At 41.1% G+C, this 21,557-nt stretch overlaps 3 protein-coding genes across 5 annotated transcripts; all 3 read left to right on the forward strand.

The window, feature by feature from the left end:
- Positions 1–343: 343 nt before the first annotated feature.
- Positions 344–5,380, forward strand: LOC115680716 (protein NTM1-like 9). 3 transcript variants are annotated; one of them, XM_030604547.2, is made up of 6 exons: positions 344–517; positions 984–1,261; positions 2,098–2,331; positions 2,416–2,739; positions 2,937–3,383; positions 4,048–5,380. In XM_030604547.2, exons 1-6 carry the CDS (start codon positions 352–354, stop codon positions 4,123–4,125), a joined length of 1,527 nt encoding a protein of 508 aa, XP_030460407.1. In that variant the 5' UTR covers positions 344–351; the 3' UTR covers positions 4,126–5,380. The 3 variants fall into 3 exon arrangements, with proteins under 3 accessions (XP_030460407.1, XP_030460405.1, XP_056159618.1); XM_030604545.2 differs by lacking the exon at positions 4,048–5,380 and adding an exon at positions 3,483–3,994; XM_056303643.1 differs by lacking the exon at positions 4,048–5,380 and adding an exon at positions 3,483–3,994 and having other exon boundaries at positions 2,578–2,739.
- Positions 5,381–8,100: 2,720 nt separating this feature from the next.
- On the forward strand, positions 8,101–10,040 carry LOC115680717 (heavy metal-associated isoprenylated plant protein 9-like). The gene is made up of 5 exons (XM_030604548.2): positions 8,101–8,428; positions 8,544–8,682; positions 8,841–9,019; positions 9,159–9,249; positions 9,514–10,040. The coding sequence occupies exons 1-5, from the start codon at positions 8,408–8,410 to the stop codon at positions 9,978–9,980; spliced, it is 897 nt and encodes a 298-aa protein (XP_030460408.1). The 5' UTR covers positions 8,101–8,407; the 3' UTR covers positions 9,981–10,040.
- A 5,820-nt stretch (positions 10,041–15,860) lies between these two features.
- Positions 15,861–16,898, forward strand: LOC115680718 (heavy metal-associated isoprenylated plant protein 28). Its single transcript, XM_030604549.2, has 2 exons — positions 15,861–16,105; positions 16,509–16,898. Exons 1-2 carry the CDS (start codon positions 15,979–15,981, stop codon positions 16,754–16,756), a joined length of 375 nt encoding a protein of 124 aa, XP_030460409.1. The 5' UTR covers positions 15,861–15,978; the 3' UTR covers positions 16,757–16,898.
- Positions 16,899–21,557: the final 4,659 nt, after the last annotated feature.

Consider the following 21,557-nt stretch of genomic DNA (forward strand, 5'->3'; position numbering starts at 1 on the left):
AGAGAGAGAGACAGATGGACAGACACAGAGAGAGAGAAGAGAGAAATTGACTTGGCAGACGAAGTAGTAATCGGCTCGCTTGCTCGCTCGCGCCCTTCAGCTCCTTCGTCTTCTTTCGCTTTCTCCGCGCTTTCCTCCGGGCGGGGGGGCGATCTCCCTCTAAAGCCATGGGCCGTGTCAGCGACACCGCCCTCTGAGCATCCCCTCGATTCTCCTCCGTCGTTTTCGTAGGGGGTTTCCCCGGAGGAATTTATATAGAGGGGGTTTTCTTCCTCTGTTCCCCCCCCCCCCCCCGCTCGCTCTCTGTTCGGCTTCCTTTGCGGTGTCGCTGGTTTGTCGGGGGCTCTGGCGATGGCGGTCTTGCCTCTCGATTCTCTCCCGCTGGGGTTCAGGTTCCGACCCACCGACCAGGAGCTGGTCGATCACTACCTGCGGCTGAAGATCAATGGGCGGGACAGGGAGGTGAGGGTGATCAGAGAAATCGACGTCTGCAGAGTGGAGCCCTGGGACTTGCCCGGTAAATTTTTATCTTTTTTGCCTTTTTCGCGTGTTTCGTGTTCATCTCGTGTTCTGGGGATGCCGTTGAACTTGATCGTTTCTTGGGTTTCGCTTGATTTTGCGTCGCTCGTGCTGTTTGATTTTTCGCCTCTTCTTTCATTTTGGCTTGTGCGCGCGTTTTCTGCTGCATTTGTTGTTTTGACGAGTGATTGTGGGGGTTCTCTGTTCTTTCGCCTGTTGCGTAGTCAACGAGTGGGGTTCGCGGTTCTCCTTGATTTTTCTAAAAATGCTTTCTTTCTGATGTGAGAACGAAACTTGTGCTTGATTTCGCGTTCTGGATGGAATGGATTCGTCTCCTGCGTAGTCAAAATGATTTCTTTAGTGGTGGAGTAGCTATGATCAATCGATGATTGTTTCGAAAAATGCTCTCTTTGACATGTTGGTTCACAAAAGTAATCTGTTCATGTTTCGTGATGGTGGTGTAGGTTTTTCGGCTATACAGACAAAGGATCCAGAATGGTTCTTCTTCTGTCCGAGGGACAGGAAGTACCCGAATGGGCATCGGCTTAACCGCGCAACAAGAGCTGGTTACTGGAAAGCGACGGGGAAGGACCGGAAGATAAAATTGGGAGGAAATTTGATTGGGATGAAGAAGACTCTGGTCTTTTACACCGGCCGTGCTCCCAGGGGGAGCAGGACCTTTTGGGTGATGCATGAATACCGAACAACTTTAGAAGAGCTGGATGGTAATCATCCCGGACAGGTTAGATTGACTGCCTCTTCAATTTTGGATCTTGATCTTCATTTGGGTTTCATTGTACCGTGTGTGTTCACTCAGGATTCTGTTTGGGCCTCAAACTGATATTATCTTGTTTGCATTCTTTTTCGTGAGTGAAAGGACTTGACCGATTTTCTCTTCTTTCTTTTTTTTTTTCCTTTTTAAGAGAAAACTGGTTTATTCAAAAGGCGGCGATTTGATAACTTTGCCCCCACTGATCTCAAGAATGGTCTCGATATTGACAAACGCCTCCAATTGCATTTACGCAATGGCGTGTGACTGCACACGAATTGAGAAATGATACGGATTCTGTAGCTTTGTATGTGTAGTGATTTTAGTAGTGTTACCCAAAATGAAGTAGCATTTATATTGTAGATTCCTCTGTTAGTTTGTTTAGTCATGGTCTTCTCCTCCTCTGCAGGTTCATGTGCAACACTTTGTATGTTAAACTCATGCAGAGTTAGTAAGTTCTTGCAGGAGGATTGTTCATTTTAAAATAAACATGCATTGTCATTGGCAGATAATTCTACACTTATCTGCTACCGCGCTATAATGTGAACCCATTAACCAGTTACATGTATTAGTTTGACCCTTCTAGGTAAGATAAAATATGTGTAGTAGCAGTCATTGTTGCTTAATTCAGTTCTGTAAAGAAAGAATAGTTGATATCTCCTTTTTGTGACCTCTATCATTCTAAACGAGAATTTTGTGGGCCTCAAAATAAATCAATGCAAAAAGCGTGCTATTCGAAAAATAAATAAGCAAATTTTAAACTCCCGATTTTGTCGTATACTTCCTTATCTGATTGGCATCTATTGCAGGGTGCATTTGTTCTGTGCCGTCTGTTCAGGAAGCAAGATGAGACTCTTGAGGGCTCAACTTGTGATGCTGCAGAACCAGCAGTTACTTCTCCAGCAGCCAGATCTTCACCTGATGATACTGAGTCAGAGTTAGTGATAGCTCAAGATGGACCATCTGTTGCGACACACGATGAACCGCCAGATGAAGATCATGATTCAGAACAACACCAGTGTGTGCATTTAAAGAATAATGTGGTGAGAATGCAACTAAATATCACTCATGGTGCTGTTGTCTCACTTTTGTAATGCTTAGTTTCTTCATTAATGCTCCTGCTTCAGGTGGATTTGCCACAAGGCAGTGATTTGAACTTGCTTGGAGATCCAACGATGGAGCTTTCTCTCCCACCATTACCGTGGCCGGTGAAAGAAGAGCTGGAAACTCCCTACATGCCTGAGGTTACGAATGATATTAGCATTAACGAAACTGGTTCGCGGCTTCAGACTGACAAGGAAATATCCGACTTCTTGGACTCGATATTCAATGCCGACTATGACGGCTCTTGTGATGGGAGTGGTCAGCGTAATTTGGATTTTGGCAGCGGGCCTGTAGGCGAGGACAATTTGTTATACAATGAACTACTTAACGAAGCGACTGAAAGACAGGTGATCTTGTGAAGTTGAACTTTCTCTTTTCCCTAAGAATACCTCAGAATTTAAATTCTGTCCACCTTGTCCTTTGAATGCTTCTGGTCACAATGTGACTTTACGAGTGCCTTTCTATTAAATGTTTGTTTGCCAAGCAGGCGATAGTTTTAACATTTTCTGTATGTCTAATCTTTTCCATTTTTTGTATACTGCAGATTGGATCTCAATTAGAGTGGGATAAAGCAAACGTTTATGGGAGAGACGCGTTACAAATGGGAATGGCTCCTGGAAACTTCCAAATGGGGGTCCCTGAGTCTAATGTTGGTCAGGACTATATTGTAGAAGCTTCAATGCTTGGAGTCTCTTATGGGGAAGAACTAATTTTTCAATCTGATGCGAATCCAAATAGCATTCACCTTCAAGGCCCGGGCACTAGTTCAACCGCTTTTCAGAGCGGTGACACTTCTGGAACTGGAATCAGGATAAGGCCTCGTTCTTCACAAAATTTGCAACCTCAGTTTGATTATGGAAAACAAGGTTCCGCACCAAGAAGGTTACGTATACAGTGTAAACTTCAAATTGGTCCAGTAAGCTGCAGTAGGAAGTCGAGTGATTTTATGTCTGGTGATGAAGTTAAAAAATCCAAGTCCGTTAATGCAGAGGTAAGAAGTTCATGAGCACCAGTAGTCTTTTTGACAGAATAGTTCTCTATAGGTTGCCTTGTATTTGCTGTGTGAATCTTATCAAAGTGTTGTGCGCAGGAGGAAAAAGTTTTCAATAAGCTGGTTGGGGGTGGTGAAGATTCGGTTGGTGACGAATCTGTTAGTAGTAGTTCTAGTGAGTCCCGGAAGCTTACTCTTTCTGATATCAATGAAGAGAGTGAAGTTTCTCGAGAAGTAGTCAGTACCTTGACACCGGATGCGAGATCGAATAAGCAATATTCTAGGAGCAGATTACTAGTCTCTTCTCTGTTCACAAAGGGACCAGCTATTCGATCAGTGTGGCCACACATTAATCGGTTTAGCTTTTTGGTTTTCTTAGTTTTTTCTCTGGGTGCCATCAGTGCGTGGAGATATGTTCGCCTGTGAGGCCCTTGAGCAATCATTCCTCTGTGTGTATTGTTATAGTTGCCGTTTTTCATAAGACTAGTTAACCTCATAGGTGGAGGAGATTCAGTAGATTTCCCCTTGTCTAATATATTGTGTATTTAGGCTGATCTGATCAATGGATACTCTAATCATACGGTTTTCTATTCATTCGTCTATTCATTCAATTTATTCTGCCCTGAAGTTCTGTTTTCTGTCGATCATTTCTGCATTTTCTTAGCACTCTGCACAACATGTCAAATGGCATTTCTGCCCCCCCACGCCCGTGCATGAAGGAGGGGAAATTGTGAGAGGTTAAAAGGAAGCTCAGCTTTTATGTGAGGAAGCCATACATTTGCAGCTAGTTTAGCCCGAGGACTTTGGAAAGCACAGGAGTTCTGTCGCTTGGAGGAATCAGAAACTTGAAGAAGATAGTCTGCTGGATTTAGCTTTAGCTTTTTTGTGGGTCATGGTGATGTTATTTTGGGTTAAAAAAGTAGTCTTGGAGGTTGATTCTCAGTCCATTCCTGGTTAAGGCAACCGAGCCGCCGGATGTCGTGGCTTTCAAGCGAGGTCTATACTTATTTCGACAGTTCTCGATTGACAACAGAGATCGGTGGTTTGGTGTATGAAGCAAATGGTTAACGTGGTACGTGTAATCATAATTTGCTCTGAGAAGAGAAATGGCGTTCAACGACTCCATACTTTCTTCAAGCTCACTCGGCTACGATGCACAGGAGGAATTTGCTTTCATATATGCAGAGTGGGACACAAGTGAGAGACCCCCTTGCATTCATACATTGAACCAAAGGAATGATTCCTTAACGTGCTCAAAAAGCCATTTTGAGATTGCAAATCTCGGATCCTCGCACGAATGGACCCACCCCATACCAAACGAATATCCCTGCCCCACCTTCTGTTTCGGTCAAGAGATCCTTATCAATGACCCATGATGCATCCTCGAGTTTTCATTGATCTCCTAAAGCAAAAAAGCTTCTCGTTTTTCCCCCCCTTTTTCTTTTGGTGTATGGCCTAGCAGAAGAAGCAGCATCCCTGAAATGATGTATTCTGTGCTTATGCGCTCTTCACATATAGAGTACAGCTCTCGAATTCCTATCTATGAAGAAACAGTGGCATCCTCACAACATACAGTAGATAGAAAGCTACCTTCGCGAGTTTGTCGCTCAATCCGCGGATGATCAATTGGCGTCTCACGACTTCTCGGCATTTCAATTGTAATTTTTACTCTTAATCTAGAAGGATGTTTTTGGTTAACCCATTAATTTGATGTATGATTCAAGCGCCTATTCATAGGAGAAATCTCTAACTCGATCATGTTCATTTACGTTGACTGAATAGATATATACTCTTTGTCAATCATTCCAGTCACTAGGTTCATCAGTACCATTATCAGGAGTACCCCAGAGAAAAGAGAGGCATTAATCACTTCCCTTGTGCCTACGACAATAGGGAGAATTACCAAAAAAATTATAAATTTATTGTAATTATACTAATTCAATTCTGAACTTTATTTTTTGGCTAATTGAGTCTTAAATCGTTTGTTTTTATGCCAATCCGGTTCATTTGACCAATTTTGATTAGAAATCGCTAACGTGGATGCCAAGCACCTTACGCATCCACGCACCTTACGTGGCGCGGTCGGCTCTTACGTGAACATATTTTAATAATATTTTTTTGAATTTTTTTCTTTTTTTCCCCTTCCTTCTTTTGTTTCCCACTGTGGCCGGCAAGATTTGCCAGAGCTCACTGGCCATTAGGCAAGGGCCGCGATGCCCTCGTTGACCATAGGCGAAGGCCACCTTCGCTCGTAGTTGCGCCTCGCGATGATCTGAAGAAACCTCTAAGCCCTTGAGATTGAAGTTTCGAGTATCAACTTCGACTCTGGAACAATTGGACGACTGTCAATTTTAGGGCTTCGATTTTGATCCCCTAAGGCTCCACACGAGAATGATACTTCGGCTTGATTCAACTAAGATGAGAAATCATGAAAGAAAGGTTTGAATCGAGGACTGTCGCGAGCACTAAGGATAGATGAGAATCAAATTGCGGATATCCCACAATTTGAAGAGCCATTGCAAGGCTTCCCTCCCCCAAATCTGGGCGAGGCCGAGCAAGGGCCACGACTCTCACCGGCGGATGGTGAGGGCTTTGCGGCCCTCAACTAGTGGCCGGCAAGGCCGGCGAGCTCCAGTGACCCTTGCTGGCCACAGCTCGGTGGCCACAATGGGAAACAAACGGAGGAAGGCAAAAAAAAGATTTTTTTTTATAAATTTAATAAAAAATTGAAAAAATATTAAAATATGTCCACGTCAGTGCCAATCACACTATATAGGACGGTCGGTGTCAACGTTAGCGATTTCTGATCAAAATTAGCCGGATAGACTGAATTTACACAAAAACAAAATATTTATAATTCAATTGGCAAAAAAAAAGGTTTAAAACTAAATTGACACAATTATAATAGATTTAGAATTTTTTTGGTAATTCTCTCAAATAAAAGAGGGGCATATTAATCACTTCTCTTGTGCGCACGACAATCATACACTTGTCCTTATAATGAGCACCTCATGTACTACCAGGTTTCAATTTCTAAATCATCCCATAATAAGGCAATCATCAATTGCATAACACACCCATCGTCATCAGTGGTTGAATGTCCTAATGGAGCGGTTGAGCATGATTGTTGTTCTGATCGAATCATCTAGGTGGAAAGAGCACAAAGGTTGCTTTTACATACCTAAGCCAAGCAATCACCATATTCCATTCGTCTGGCAATGAACAAGGACCCCACAATTCTCTTTTCTTTAGAATCTCCTTAATTGATAACATAATAGACCAAAGGAATGATCAGCCGAATTAGGTTAACGTAAGTACTCTGCGACGTGCCTTTTGTTCTTGGCTGTTTTCTCTTAGTTCAACTGTTTATTGCATGCAGCAGTAAGCTAACTTAAATTAAATTTGATAAGATGGAATAGTTTAGAACCTGATGAAATGATATAGCTAACTATGCAGTTACCTCTTTTGTTGTCGAAGTGATAGACATCGTGAACGATGTAATCGACACGCACTTGTCTCAATCAAGGACTTCAACATCGATCTTATAATCTTATTAATAAGTAACTCGACAAATGAATTTAGGGGTGAGCAAAGAGAGATTGAAAACACCAATCAGAGCTTTAAGATAACCTTAAAGAACAGCAAAAGGAAGGATGATGAGTTAAAAAAGAGAGAGTTTTGCGGTCGAAGGAAAGGGAAAGGACCATGTCCATGTGCGATGTCAATTTCTCTCGTACCTCGTAGTGTTTCACACGCAAAAGCCTTGCAGTATTATTAGGGTCCCTATGCTTCACCCGTCCCAATTAGGGTTATAACTTTGAGAAACTACTAAAAAAAATTCGTTTACTATTCAGGTAATGATGCTATTATATTCTATCTACTTTTCATAATTGTACTAACATTAGTGTAGAATAACTTCTCCAGGTCATCACTCATCAGGGTGAAAGTTTCACACAAATCAGTTTACAAAGTATGTTATTTGAAACTTTTAAGTGGTAGACATTATTAAGATATGTGATTTAAAGCAGAGTTATTGATTTTTTTTGGGCCATTGTATGTATGATACGTGTTAACACAGTATACGTGTGCGGCCCTCTGCTCGTCAAATTACACGCGTCTTTTTTTATTCCGGGTTGCACATAAGAGGAGATGTTAAGATATCGACATTGCTAATCTACGGAGTATATATATGTGTGTGTGGGGTCTCTTTTTGCTTATAAATTTAAATTTTTAGGTTGAACATTCTAATAATACGTATCATTTTTCTTGTTACCAGTATATCTCGGTTTGATGATAATTCATTTATTTATTTTTATAAAAAAAATTAGTGTGTGGTGATACTCCCCATCAACTTCGAGCAAGTTGTGTCTTCGGGTCACATAGGAGTCGGATTTCTCTCAATAAATTCGTGTCGTGTTCCTTTCTCATGTCAAGAATTGATGCTTCAGATCAATTTACATTCTAGTTTAACCCTGGACTTTCTCATAAGTTCTTGAAGAGTATTCTCTCGCCTGCATGACACTCCACCCCTTTGGCCTTTTGTCATGAAAAATCAACCGGTCGGTGGTTGATTGAAGTTTCATCCTCTTGATGTCTCAAAAGCCGAAAAAGAAAAATAAAACAAATTCTCCAGCTCTCTCTCTCTCTCTCTCTCTCTCTCTCTCTCTCTCTCTTCCTCTGTTAATCTGCAAGCCCTGATCCCCTGGTACTTCTCCCTACCATGAAGACTGAGAAAAACCAATATTAAACTAAAGAATGCATTGCATGTGGTCTCTTTTGAGATCAGAGACTCGCTTTTTTATTAACCCTAAAACAAGACTGCCCATACACTTTGGCACTTTTTCTCATCAGTCCTGCAATAAAAAGATCGCTCACAGCTTTACTTCTAAATATTCTCACCCCTCCTCTCCTTTCCAATTCCCTGCCTTTGCTTTTTGTCCTCCCCCTCCTCTTTCTTGAAACTTTGCCCCTTTTGCTGTTATCAACTAAGCTAGCTCTTGTTGACTGAGAGACACAAAAAGAAGATGGGGGAAGAGGCCAAACAGGTAATGTGGGATTTTGAATATGGCCCTTTTGTTTTTGATTTTGAATGGATAAACTAGATGTAGTTTTCATCGGTATGTTTTCTGACTCTTTTTTTCGGCATTTTTCATGATATAGGAAGAGGTTAAGGCAGAGGCCAAGCCAGAGGAGAAGAAGGAAGAGCGACCGCAGCCACCCTCTCCGGTCATCTTGTATGTTGACCTGCATTGTGTTGGGTGTTCCAAGAAAATAGAGAAGTGCATCATGAAAATAAGAGGTACATACTTCTCTCTTAACTAAGGCCCCCACAATCACAATCCTGAGCGCGCGAAATTATTAGACAGACGAATTCTACGACCGATGTGGTAAATGCCATTTACATTAACCACTAAGAAATTTCAGTAATGGTGTGCGCGGCATGATAATGATTTGTAGGCGTGGAAGGAGTGGTGATCGATATGGCTCAAAACCAAGTGACATTGAAAGGCATAGTCGATCCTCAAGCGGTTTGCAACATGATCATGAAGAGAACCAAGCGGAGAGTCAAAGTTATATCTCCTTTATTACCTGCGGCCGAAGGTGAAGCAGCAGCTCCACAAGTTGTCAGTTCACAGGTCTCAGCCCCCTCATTCACGTTGACCTTGTTTTAGTACTTTTATACTGTCAAATTTAATCTGGTTATGCTAATTATGTCAATTGTAGAGAGCGATTTATATATATGTCTAATATGGACTATGTTCTTCGCTGATTCAGGTTAGTGGACCGACGACTGTGGAGCTGAATGTGAACATGCATTGCGAGGCCTGTGCCGAGCAACTTAAAAGAAAGATCCTGAAAATGAGAGGTATTAAACCCTAAAAAAGAGAGATGCGTTGCATGCACACGATGTATATATTGTTCCCTTTGTCTTGTAATTAACTGCATCACATTGCTCTAATATAGATTTCATGGACAAAATCAATCATAGCAAAGAAACCACAGTGGACCCTATCTTGTTTTTGACAAAAGAAAAGGCTACCTTTACATACATACTCCTTTGGACGGGATTCTTAAAGTACATTTTTCTTTTACTATTGAAATTGATTTATAATTTTTGTGACGCTTACAGGAGTTCAAACAGCTGTGACGGAACTTAGTGCTGGGAAGGTCACGGTGACGGGAACCATGGATGCCGAAAAGCTCGTTGACTATGTCTACAGAAGGACCAGAAAGCACGCCCAAATAGTTCCTCAACCCGAACCCGAGCCCGAACAGAAAGAGGAGAAGAAGGAAGCTGAGAAGCCGGCAGAGGAACTGAAACCGGAGGAAAAGAAAGAAGAGAATGGTGAGCAGAAAAGTGAGGATAAGCCAGAAGTAAAGAAAAAAAAAGAAGAAGAAAATAAGAGTGAAGAGAAAGGTAAGGAAGAGGAGGACAAGAAGGAAGGAGAAGAAGAAGCAATGGTGAATCATATCACTGTGGATGAAGAGGGTATGAAGAGAATGATGTATTACTATCAGCCGCTCTATGTCATTGAGAGACTCCCACCTCCTCAGCTTTTCAGTGATGAGAACCCCAATGCTTGTTGTATCTCCTAGTCTTTGTCAATGTCAAAAAAAGGGTTTCAACATCAATAAAGTAATTAATCATCGTCTGTATCTCGATTTAATGTTAGTATATATAAGGATTTTCAATATATTATCTTGACGATTTATGGGTAATTCATGATCGGGCGGGCAGGCGAAATGTTATCCAAAAGTATTCGTTAAATTGTAATGCGCATCGATGAAATTTAGAAAGCTGCTACTTCATAAAATTGGTATAATAACTAATGTGTGGTGAACTATGTTTGGAGTTTTAAATAAGTGAATCATATTCAAATGTTCAACATACGTTAGTCAAGTCATTTTGTCTACAAATTTTATAAATCCCTAATAGTATTTTTAGTATCATTCAGTGCATTATCAAATTTGTATCAACTGCTAGCCAGATTTTTTCCTCCGTTTTCCTATGCTAGTTCAACTGATCGCATCTTGTTGGGCATGGGCAATTTTCTAGGTTTTGTGCAGGAGAAGGGATGAATATTGCACCTTTATAGCAATCATCCACGGAATGTATTGGTTTCAGTACTTTTAGGACATGAAAGTTTAAGACAAATGGCGCATCTAAAATAGAATGTACATTCGTCAATCGACCTTACATCTGTTACGTACTAAATTTTTTGCACAGACCATTTATACTACATAAATTCCATAAATCGGTCTAATTTATGAAAAAGAAAATTGTTACATGCGTAAATTCTTCAGGAGATCCATGTTATCGACATATGTGATGAATCCATTGAAATCACTAAATGATGATTATGTCTGGACTCAAAAGCAAAAAATAAAAAAACCTATCCTATGGTTCAAATGAGGATAATATCGCGATTTAGGTAAGGGAAAATTCCAAATAAACCTAAAGTGTCCTAATTTTATCAAAAGAGGCCCCAAAGTTAATCCTATTTCAAATAAGGACTTGAAGCAACCACATCAATCTCAAATATGGGTGTAACCTCGCCGGCCGACCAAATCTTCCAACTGGTCAAAGGCATTTTCGTCCCAAGATATTTTTTTTGAATTTTTCTTTACTCTCTTCTTCTTCTTTCTTCTCTCTGCCTCTTCTTCGTCATCTCTCTCTCTCTCTCTCTCTCTCTCTCTCTCTCTCTCTCTCTCTCTCTCTCTCTCTCTCTCTCTCTCTCTCTCTCTCTCACTGAATTCAAACTCTTTGATTCCAATTTAGAATTGACATCCTCCAAGCTCAAATCATCGGCACCTTACTCACTACTGTATAGTAGTTGTGACCTCCTCCTCTTCATCTTGTCGCTCTTCACGCGCTTTCTCTCCTCAATCTCCTCGAAATTCAAGCTACCTCTATTTTTCTCACTCTTCCTATTGGATTTACCTTCTCCGCTCCCCAAGTCGGAGCTCTCTCTCGATTTCTTGCTAGTCTCGAAACTCTCGTGCATTCTCTTGTCGATCTCGAAAGCTTCTCAGTATTTTCTCTAGGATTACGAAAATGCCCTTGACCAGCCAGAAGATTTAGCTAGACGACGAGGTTAAACCCTTATTTAAAACTGACATGACCACTTTAGGCCGTTATTTAAAACATTATCCATTTTGGGCCATCTTTTGAGAAAATGAGGACACTTCGAATCTATATTTGAAAATTTTCTTTTACGTAATGATAGTCAGCTCGATTCGCCTCTTAAAAACTGTACGTGATCGAGATGTACTTTTCACATGATTCTCAAGAGAATAAATCGCACCAAATTATTTTAATGATTCAAATTAGACAGGTTAATTATCACACGATGAATGAGCTAGGGTGGACCCACAATATGCCAAGAAATCGAGCTTCTACAGTATTGCTTTTTAACTTTTTCTCTCTCTTTCTTTATAAAAAAATCATGAAATTCCTAACGCCAGCAGAATCTTCTTCCAATAAACTAATCTTGCGGGTTTTGTCTGCATTAAGCTTCCCAATTCATTCCCTAGACAAAACCACGTATCTTGACTACGTGTTAATGATATTGTGGACATCACATGTCAAAAGGCGCCGGATCGATAAAAAGCACCATACAACAACTAGAGATTCTCTCTTCGATAAAATCAGAATCTAGGGTTGTGGGTTTCACATGGTGGCCCCGATAACATTTTGGAGATCCTAGTCATCTGAATCAGCCAAGACACGAATCACAAGCTAAAGGGCAAAAAGAAAGAAAGAACGTGGGACCCTTTTCGACGTGTCATGACATCGCTACGAAGAATATGCCAAGAGGCCCGTCTCTCTTTTGTCGTCTTGTTGCGTGTCATGAACCAGAAAAACTAGACAGCAGTTCGTCGTGCCCTGATCCGCTCAAGATGCCATGAAGTGGAGGACAAAAGTGAGGTGCTGTTGCGGAAAGATTCGGGTTTGAACTTTGAAGACGAAAGAAAGCCAATTCGGTGATGAGGCTTGCGACTAGTAATGATGGAGAATCGATAAGGGTTTTGGATGTTGTGGATGATGATGTATAAAATGTAAGGAAAAGCTTTTCGATAGAGATCGCCAAAGGAGAGAAAAGGTTCGTGGCTAAAGGGCAAAAGATGTTGTGGAGGGGATGGATAAAAAGAAGAACGAGCGTCCACTGACTTTTACAACAGAAAGGTAACTAAAGAGAAGATCGCCATGGAATTGAAACTGTATCAGGTTAGGCAGTGGACCATCTTCAAGACAACAAGGTTAAGCTTATTCCCGTTTGTTTGCACCAAAAAGCGACCAGGTTGTCAACATAAGTAGACATGTGACTAGAACATTAAATAGTGATAAGCATGTGACCCATTGTTGATGACTAAAATCGGTATAGATGTTGGCATGCATCGATGATTGTCACCGGGCATTTGTCGTCTCACCGGGCGGTTGTCAACCTACGACGACAATCGCCAAGAGCATCGACAAGTAAGGATTGGTAAGTGGTCAAGATATTAGAAGATTGCCGAATACATAAGGAGCATTGAGATACCGTTACCAATTTGAAGTCATTGAAGAACAAAGTAGTTGAGATCAGGGAACAACTGGCATGCATTTTTGAAGGAGCAACCGTCCAAGAATAAGATCATGGCATCATGAGACTATGAGCACAAAATTCCCGGAGATGGAAGAACATGAATACAACCGCTGAAAACTGCTCAGAAACGGTTATGGCACTATCCCTATAAATACCGTTGCTCATCTAATTAAGAGCACTCTGCACAAATCGAATAAATTTACTATCTTTCAGTTATCTTTACTTTCTTGCATTGTACTTTTCTTTTCCGAACTCGCGTCGTCGATTAAATTATGGCGTAATTTTTTGCTGTAGTTTCCAGATTAGCGTCGTCGACTATATTCCGGCGTGTATCTTTATCTTGGGTGTTGTATCGTCAATTAAATTCCAGCTTATCATCTTTGCAATTCGGGCTTTATCATCAACTAAATTCCGGCACAATTTATTTACACTTGGTTTCGTCATAGAGTCTCTATTTTCCAAGTCTTGTCGTTGATTAAATTCCAATACGGTTTATATTTGTATATTCCCGTTTGACTCCAAGTGGTTGATTTCCTTATTATCTACCATATTTCCTGTCCGGAGTCGGCGCAGAATCTGTCTTCTTCAATTAAAAAGTCAAAGAATAACTTTCAGTGAAAGATATTTCATCGAAAACTCCGTTAGGGAAGAGTTTGCTTCATTTGCCTTCCCTGTTTGTACATATAACTCATACCTGAAATTTTACTTTGGTCCACGAAAAGTGGGGAAAAATAATGGTGGTATTTTAGGAGATTGGCGTTGTTATAATTGCAAAAACCTACAGAAGAAAATTGCCAGCTCGTTAATACCTTCACACGAAATGCGAAAAAGTGCATTGTTTTTACTAATATTGATGGACCGGATAGGAACCCAATTGGTCTTTTGGGCTATATATGCCCAGAATTGAAATCTAAGGGATATAGTGCTTGGGTGATGGCTAGAATCCTCTATGATCTCTATCTCGTGTTTCATGTGATATTCTGGCAATTTCAGCAGTCGTGTCCTTAACTCTCGGAAAAGAACGTCGTTTGTTTCAGACGATCGTGGACGAGTACACATCTTGTAGGCTCGGTGCGTGCTGCGCGGGGCCCTGCCACCGGCGACAAGCTCAAAGCCCGGGCTGTCAAGCACCGTGGCTTCCAACAAAAAAAAAAAGCACCGCGGCCACGGTGGAGATGTACAGAAGAGAAGAGAAGAGAAGGGGGGGGAGGTTGGGTCAGATTTGATATTAGCAAGGTCTTTTGTATAGAATTTAATCATGTGGGGTAAGGTGTAAAATAGGTTGGACACGTGGCAAAATAGTGTGGAGAAAACATTAGATGGCCACATTAATGGCTACAGCATATCCGCACCCCGTATACGACAACCATAGGTCTCTCTACGAAGAAGAGGATGCATGCACCTGAATGGGGGCATGATTTGGCTTGAGCAAATCGAAAATAGGTCAGAGATTTTAAGCTTCTTTTTTTCCATGTAGATTGCATTTCATAGTCTAGATTTGAGTCTGGATAGAATAACAAATTCTCTTATCCGATATCTGGAGATGTTCTCTGGACTGAATTAATCGAGACATATCTGGATAAAATGCCAATTAAATTCCGGTTAGGGGATGCGATGAACTTGGATTGAATAAAATTTTGTTAAAATAACTTAACAATTTTCTTCCAACGATGGAGTGACCTTCGCCGCTCACCACATGAGGAGCACCTCAACGACAAGCTATCATCGTCACTTCCAACCATCGTGCAATTGTCCTTGCCTCCGACCACCACCAATTGTCATCACCATCTAGTTGATCGTGCTACGACGATTGAAGGTAAAAAGGAGAAGTTATATGTTATATGGCCATCATCATCGAAGAACTCGAATCCTTTCATGAGTATGCTTGAAATATCTCGTCGTCCATAACAAAGGCGTGTCCGCCCTTGTTACTTGCTGCCCCGGTGCTAGCCATTGGTGGATCTCAGTCCACATCCTCTTCGCCCCTCACTATCCCAGATCGTCGGCTCAACGTCGAGTGGCACCTGAGTTTTACGCGCAATGTTCATCATCCCATCGCCACCCTTCAGCTCTACATTGGCCATTGATGCCTTGTTTACTAGATTGTTGCGAATGCTACCTCACAGTCTTGGCGACCTGAGGCTCATCTACACCAGCATTCGAATTGCCTCTGATATGATAAAGCTGAGCAAGGACTATAGTCTGGAGGTGAAGGTGACGGTGGATCTTGCGAACTAGCGGTGAAGGAGACGAACCAGAGGGAGCTAGAGAGACCGGGTTTGAGATGCCAGCGAAGGAGCTCAAGAGGTGAGATCTGGATATCGCGGGAGGTTGTGCTGGACAAGTGAGATTTTCAAAGACTTCTAAATATTTTTATCCTATCTTGGATTGTACCAAACATGTAATGGGATTTTCTATAATTCGGAGGATATTTGGTGGATTTATAATTCGATCTTATCCTATCATATCTCAATCCAAATCCGTACAACCAAACGCAGCTTAAAGGTTTCTAAATACCCTACATATTATTCCATCAAAGTCTTGGGGCGCTTTCTTGATGAAGTAGAAACATCCACATGCAACCTGGGAAAGCAAAAGAAAACGTCGAAACTGAAACCCTAAGAAAAAGTAGGGATTAGTCTTGCACTTTCCGATTGTGGCTGACGCAGCGTCGCACTGCTCCAACTCACGATCCCGCGTATCGTCCATGTTCACCGAACAAACCCTAGTTTTCTTGCAACATCAACCTCTCAAAAGGCCAACTGATCTCTAGCCGCCGACGACTGTAAAGCAAAGCACAAACAAAACACGTCGAGAAAATGTAAAGCAAGAGCCGAAAAAAGGTGAAGGAATACAAGAAAATAGATAATTAGCTAAGACCCTTTTCAATTGAAAAATGATCCTGATGATCCTATATAAGGACGTGATTGAGCAATGCAGCGATCAGCCAATCTCTTCTTTATCAAGGACAGCAGAAGTTTGGAAGTGTTGGCTTGAGAAATCGAATCATGACGGACATGCAGATCGTTCCCGCTTACAAGACAAATGTGGAGGCACAGTATGTGGAGATGATGGTGCCTCTGTATTCCTATGGCTGTGAGAAGAAGATCAAGAAGGCATTGGCTCATACAAAGGGTAACTTCCATAAGCAGATGTTTTTCGAGTTTCGGGTGCCTTTGTTTTCATTTTATGTTAATTATTTTTCTTGTTTCAATCGGATGGAGAAGGAACTTCTGATTCCATGAACAACCCTAAACAAAATAATAGAAACCGGATGAAATGAAGATAATTTACAAAACAAAATTCTTGGAAGAGTGAAAACTGAAAAAATTGCAAGAACATGACATTGTCATCACACCAGTTATCAGGAGGCCCACGGGCTCTTTTGGTGGAAAGAGAATGAGTTCTTATACTGACAAAGTTCGGCCCATTAGGGCTTCCGAATTCGTGATGCAACTTCTCTCTTTTTCCCACCATTTTGCTCTCAAAACACAGTTGATTAGACCCCTAATCCGCATCGTTAATGATGGGTTCGCAGGGATATACTCGGTGAACGTGGACTACAACCAGCAGAAGGTGACAATATGGGGGATCTGCAACAAATACGACGTGCTGGAGACCATGAGGACCAAGAGAAAAGAAGCTCGTTTCTGGAACCCTGAAGACAACAGTGCAGATGACTTGGAATCTCGTAAGGGCACCGACGATGTTAAGCATCTTATCAAGTCCAGGTCTCTGAGCTGGAGAGCGTGGAAGAGAGTCTTCACGAGATCCAATTCCTTTTGAAAGAGCACGTCAAACCAATAAAAAATTGCTTATAATCTTGAATTGCGTGTTAATGGGTACTTAATGATTCCTGTTGTGTGCCACTGCTAAAGGCAACGAGAATGAATGAATGTAAATTTGAGCCAATGTGCCTTTCAAGTTCTTGGTCTCGGCATGTATGTGTCTTGATCTACAAGATCAGCCCTAGTTCGATCAGTTTTCCACCGAATTAGAGACGATCATTCCAAATTTTCAAAAGGCACGAAAATTTTTCAGATAACTTTAAATATTTTGTGAGCGTTTATATATGTATGATTTTAAAGATTTCTTATGTTCATTTTTGGGCAGAGCCCATTTTTAGAATGCTACGAGTAAAGAAGCACAAAAATTAAAAGTCATTTCAAAAGGGCATTCTCAAATCCTAGAAAATTAATTTAGCTAAACGGGTTACAAAGTGATTTGGGTAGAAAAACGACGGCGATGCTAGTTGGTAGAGGTGCTCCAAAATATTCAGGACTTACAAAACTTAAACTATAACGCAAAAATCCCCAAAAAATTATAAATAAATAGAAAAGACGAGACGTTATTGTTGAGGACTTTTACAAAATTCAATACCTCAATTTTGAGAAAGAAAAAACCAATGTTTAAATCTGCAAAATGAAGATTATAGATAGCACAATATTCACGTCCAAGACTGGTCAAGATAATCTCCATTAATTGATTCGTCGTCGGCTACCTAATAAATACAGTGAATCTCTGGATTAAAGTTAGGTGTAAGCAAGTCGTGATGTGGAACAGTGGTCGTCTCACGCGCGATTTGACTTCCAATTTTCAACATCTTCTTTTTGAACAATCTTTACACCGGAAAGGTCCCCCGACCATTAATTTCTCACCCGATTGACCCTCACAAGGCCTCCATCGCGCCTACGATTTCACCCTGACCATTTGCTATCCATGGAATTAGCCGAGTCGAAAAGTCTGAATAGTCGTGCCACTAAAGGACTTACTCGTCCCGTGTATGTACGTTTTGCTTACCTATTATTTTATTTTTTTTGTAAAGTATATTGATACTTGATCGGAACGCTTGATTGACGTTGCACACAGATAATGCGAGTGTTTGTTTAATTTGCTTTGATTTTCAATGATTCGAGAGGAGAACAATTATCTAAAGGAGATAAAGCTAGAGACTACAATTTCATCCCAAGGAATATCAAAGTTTTTGTCAATTAGTCTTTGGATAGTAACATTGTTTGATCATGGGATATTGTACATGCAACCACTAAAATTAATATCACGTGCCGGTCATTCCCTTATCCTTGCTTTTAGCTAAATTAGTCTTACTCCAATTTTCCTGCATATGAATTAAAAGTAGAATTTATTTATTTATTTTCTAAATCAAAGCACGTATTTCCATATTGGATATTACAATTTGCTTCTGACATGACGTGATTGCCAATAAATTCATGAATTGTTCATCTAATTAATAACTAAAATGCTTATTCAAAGCCGGAGTCGACACATCGTAATGCATTCGAGAGCCATAACTTATGATCTAGATGGAGCTAAAGAGCGAGCTTATCGAGCTCTATGATGTGAATATCATCAATTCGAGTTCTAAGATTTAAGATCATTCTCAGCATCCAATTTATCACGAAATTTCAAGTTCCTTCTCTTATGGAGCATTTGTAGACGCTAATTTCGTGACAACTTTTTGTACCCAGCATGGCACGCACGATGCGATCAAAACAATCTGCATACTATCTTTTCTTGTAGCATAGCTCTCTCGTCAAATATTACTCATTTCTTTGTGGCGAGGGGGGTATTGTCAATCGAAGCAAAATCGGATTTTCTTTTATATTTTTGGTAAGAAAATCGAACACTTAAATGCAACTGTTAATAAGAGTGTTAGGAATTGGTAAAGCAGCAGTCAGAAATGCGAAACCAAAACGTGGAGCTGTAAAAGTGAAGGCAAAGCCAATCGGAGCAAGCAAAACCAGGGCGTGATTCTCCTGCAGTCCAAAAGCAACCAGACATCACTCGAAAGTCCCAGAAAAGAACGTAAGAGACTCAATCTCTCTCTCTATAAATATATGCGCATGATAGTCGCCTCCATAGCTTACCCTGAATGTTCAAACTCTCGTCGAAGGCACGCCTCCGTTCTGGAATTTGAAGCGTCCACGCGTTAAAGAGGAGGACTGCTGCAACAGAGTCGAGCCGTTGAGGATGATGATGGTGGTGGTCGTGGCGGGGCTGCTGGAGGAGTACACGGCGGCGGTGAGGCGGCTGACGGAGCGGCTGTTGCCGCCGCGGATGAGCTTGGCCGGCGGCCTCCGGAACTTGCGCCTGGCTTCTGCTGCCTCTTCCTCAGACGATGCTTCCTCCTCAGCTTCGCACTCTTCCACTTTCATCCTTTATTTCTGATTTTATTCGTTCATCCCTGTTCTAACTGTCGAGTTGTATTCATTGGTTTACCATTTTAGGAGCATTTTCTTTTCGTTTAAACAAAGCATCTGATCAAGTCCAGGTCTCTCAGCTGGAAGAGAGTCTTCACGAGATCCAATTCCTTGTAAAGTACATGAAATTATAAATCATCGTTTATATCTCTTATAAAAATGTATGAACGAAAAATATTTTCATCGTCTACGAATATATTTGAACATAAATTTTTGGCAATAATGAAAACATTTTCTATGGATAAATTATTTTAAGCGATACAAGCGATCGTTTTTAGGAAAATGTCTTTCAAATCATTTATTTTTCACGAAATAAACGATTCTTAATTACATGTCAATGGGTACTTAATGATTCCTGTTGTGCCACTGCTAAGACAACGAGAATGAATGTAAATTTAAGCCAACGAGCCTTTCAAGCTCTTGGCCTCGGCATGTGTTTGTCTTGATCTACTAAATTAGCCCTAACTTGATTAATTTTCCACCAAATTAAAGAAAATCATTCCAAATTTTGAAGGGATGCAAAAATTTTCAGATAACTTTAATATTTTCGAGGGTTAATATATGTATAATTTTAAAGAAATTTTTATGTTCATTTTTTGGGCAAAAGCCCATTTCTAAAACGCTATAAGTAAAGAAGAACAAATTAAAAGTCATTTCGAATGGATATTCTTAAATTTTAGAAAATTAATTTAGTCGGCAAGGCGCTCCAAAATATTTAGACTACATTTGATCGTCCAAATTTGGATTAGAGTACGATGGAATAAAGTGGGATTAGGAATTCTCCAAATATGCTCCGATTGTAACAAATTTCATCACATATTTGGTGCAATCCAAGATAGGATGCAAAATCTTTGAAAATCTCACTTACTCAGCACAATCTCCCGCAATATCCAAATCTCAGTGCTTTCGGCGAAGACGAGCCTCGAGTTGCCGAGAGCATTGTGGAGCAACCAGGAGAGGTAGCAGCTACAGTGATCTGGTAGACGAGGCAGCAACGATCAATGTAAAAGTGAAGGGTGGCAACCAGGTGATGGACGTTGCACATGAAGCTCATGTGCAACTTGACATTGAAGCCAACGATTTGGGGTAGTGAGGGGCGGAGAGGAGGCGGACGTGGACGGCATTGGGGCAACGAGTAACAAGGGCGGCCACACCTCTATTGTGGACAATGACCTTGAATAATTTTGGTGCACTCACGAAAGGATTCGAGTTCTTCGATGGTGATGGGCCATTTGACACATAATTTCTCCTTTTCACCCTCAGTCGTCAAAGCATGATTAGCTAAATGGCGGTGACGATCGGCAATGGTTCGGAGGTGAGTAACGTGGGTGACCATGCCTATGTTGTGGTCGACGAATTTGGCACACTTGTGAAAGGATTCGAGTCCTTCGATGGTGATGGGCCATTTGACAAATAATTTCTCCCTTTCACCCTTAGTCGTCAAAGCACGATCGACTGGACGACGATGACAATCGGCAACGGTTCAAAGGTAATGATGATTGTTGTACGGTGGTCAAAAGTGACAATGATCGGTTGTCGTGGAGGTGATCCTTGCGCAGCGGTCGGCTGCATCACTCCGTTACTTCATTGTTGGAAGAAAATTGTTAAGTTTTTTTTCTAAAAAAAAATTATCCAATCCGGGTTTATCCCACCCCTTAATCCGGATTTCTTATTAGGCATTTTATCTAGGTATATCCGGGTTAATCCGGTCCAAAGGACATCGCCAAACACCATATATGATATTATTATCTTATTCAGACTCAAATTCAGACTACGCAATTTAGGACTTACAAAACTCAAAGCATGGCGCAAACCCCCTGCGCCCCCAAAAAAAAGAAGGAAAAAAAGACGTGATGCTATTGCTTAGGACTTACAAAACTCAATACCTCAGTTTTGAGAAAGAAAAACCAATGTTTAAATCTTCAAAATCAAGATTACAAATAGTACAAAGTGCATGTCCAAGACCGGTCGAGATAATCCCCATTGCTTCGTCGTCGGCCACCTAACAAATGCTGCGAATCTCTGGATCAAGAGGAGGGAAATTTGCAAGCCGGCATTCTTGGCGGCGATGAGGAGATAGTGAGATGATCAAGTTAGGAGTAAGCAAAGTCGTGATGTGGAATTCTCATGCACGATTTGACTTCCAATTTTCAACATCTTCTTTTTGAACAATCTTACACCGAAAAGGTCCCCACCCGACCCTTAATTTCTCGCCCGATTCACCCACACAAAGCCTCCATCACGCCTACGATCTGACCCGGGCAATGGAATCCACGGAATTAGCCGAATTGAAAGATCTAAATACTTGTGCCACGTACTAAAGGACTTACTCGTTTCGTGTATGTACGTTTTGCTGATCACTTATTGTG

This window comes from Syzygium oleosum, unplaced genomic scaffold (genome assembly GCF_021117445.2).
Source record: "Syzygium oleosum isolate NSW1041296 unplaced genomic scaffold, Sole_v2.1 Sole_v2.28, whole genome shotgun sequence".
In the NCBI taxonomy this organism is placed as follows: Eukaryota; Viridiplantae; Streptophyta; class Magnoliopsida; order Myrtales; family Myrtaceae; genus Syzygium; species Syzygium oleosum.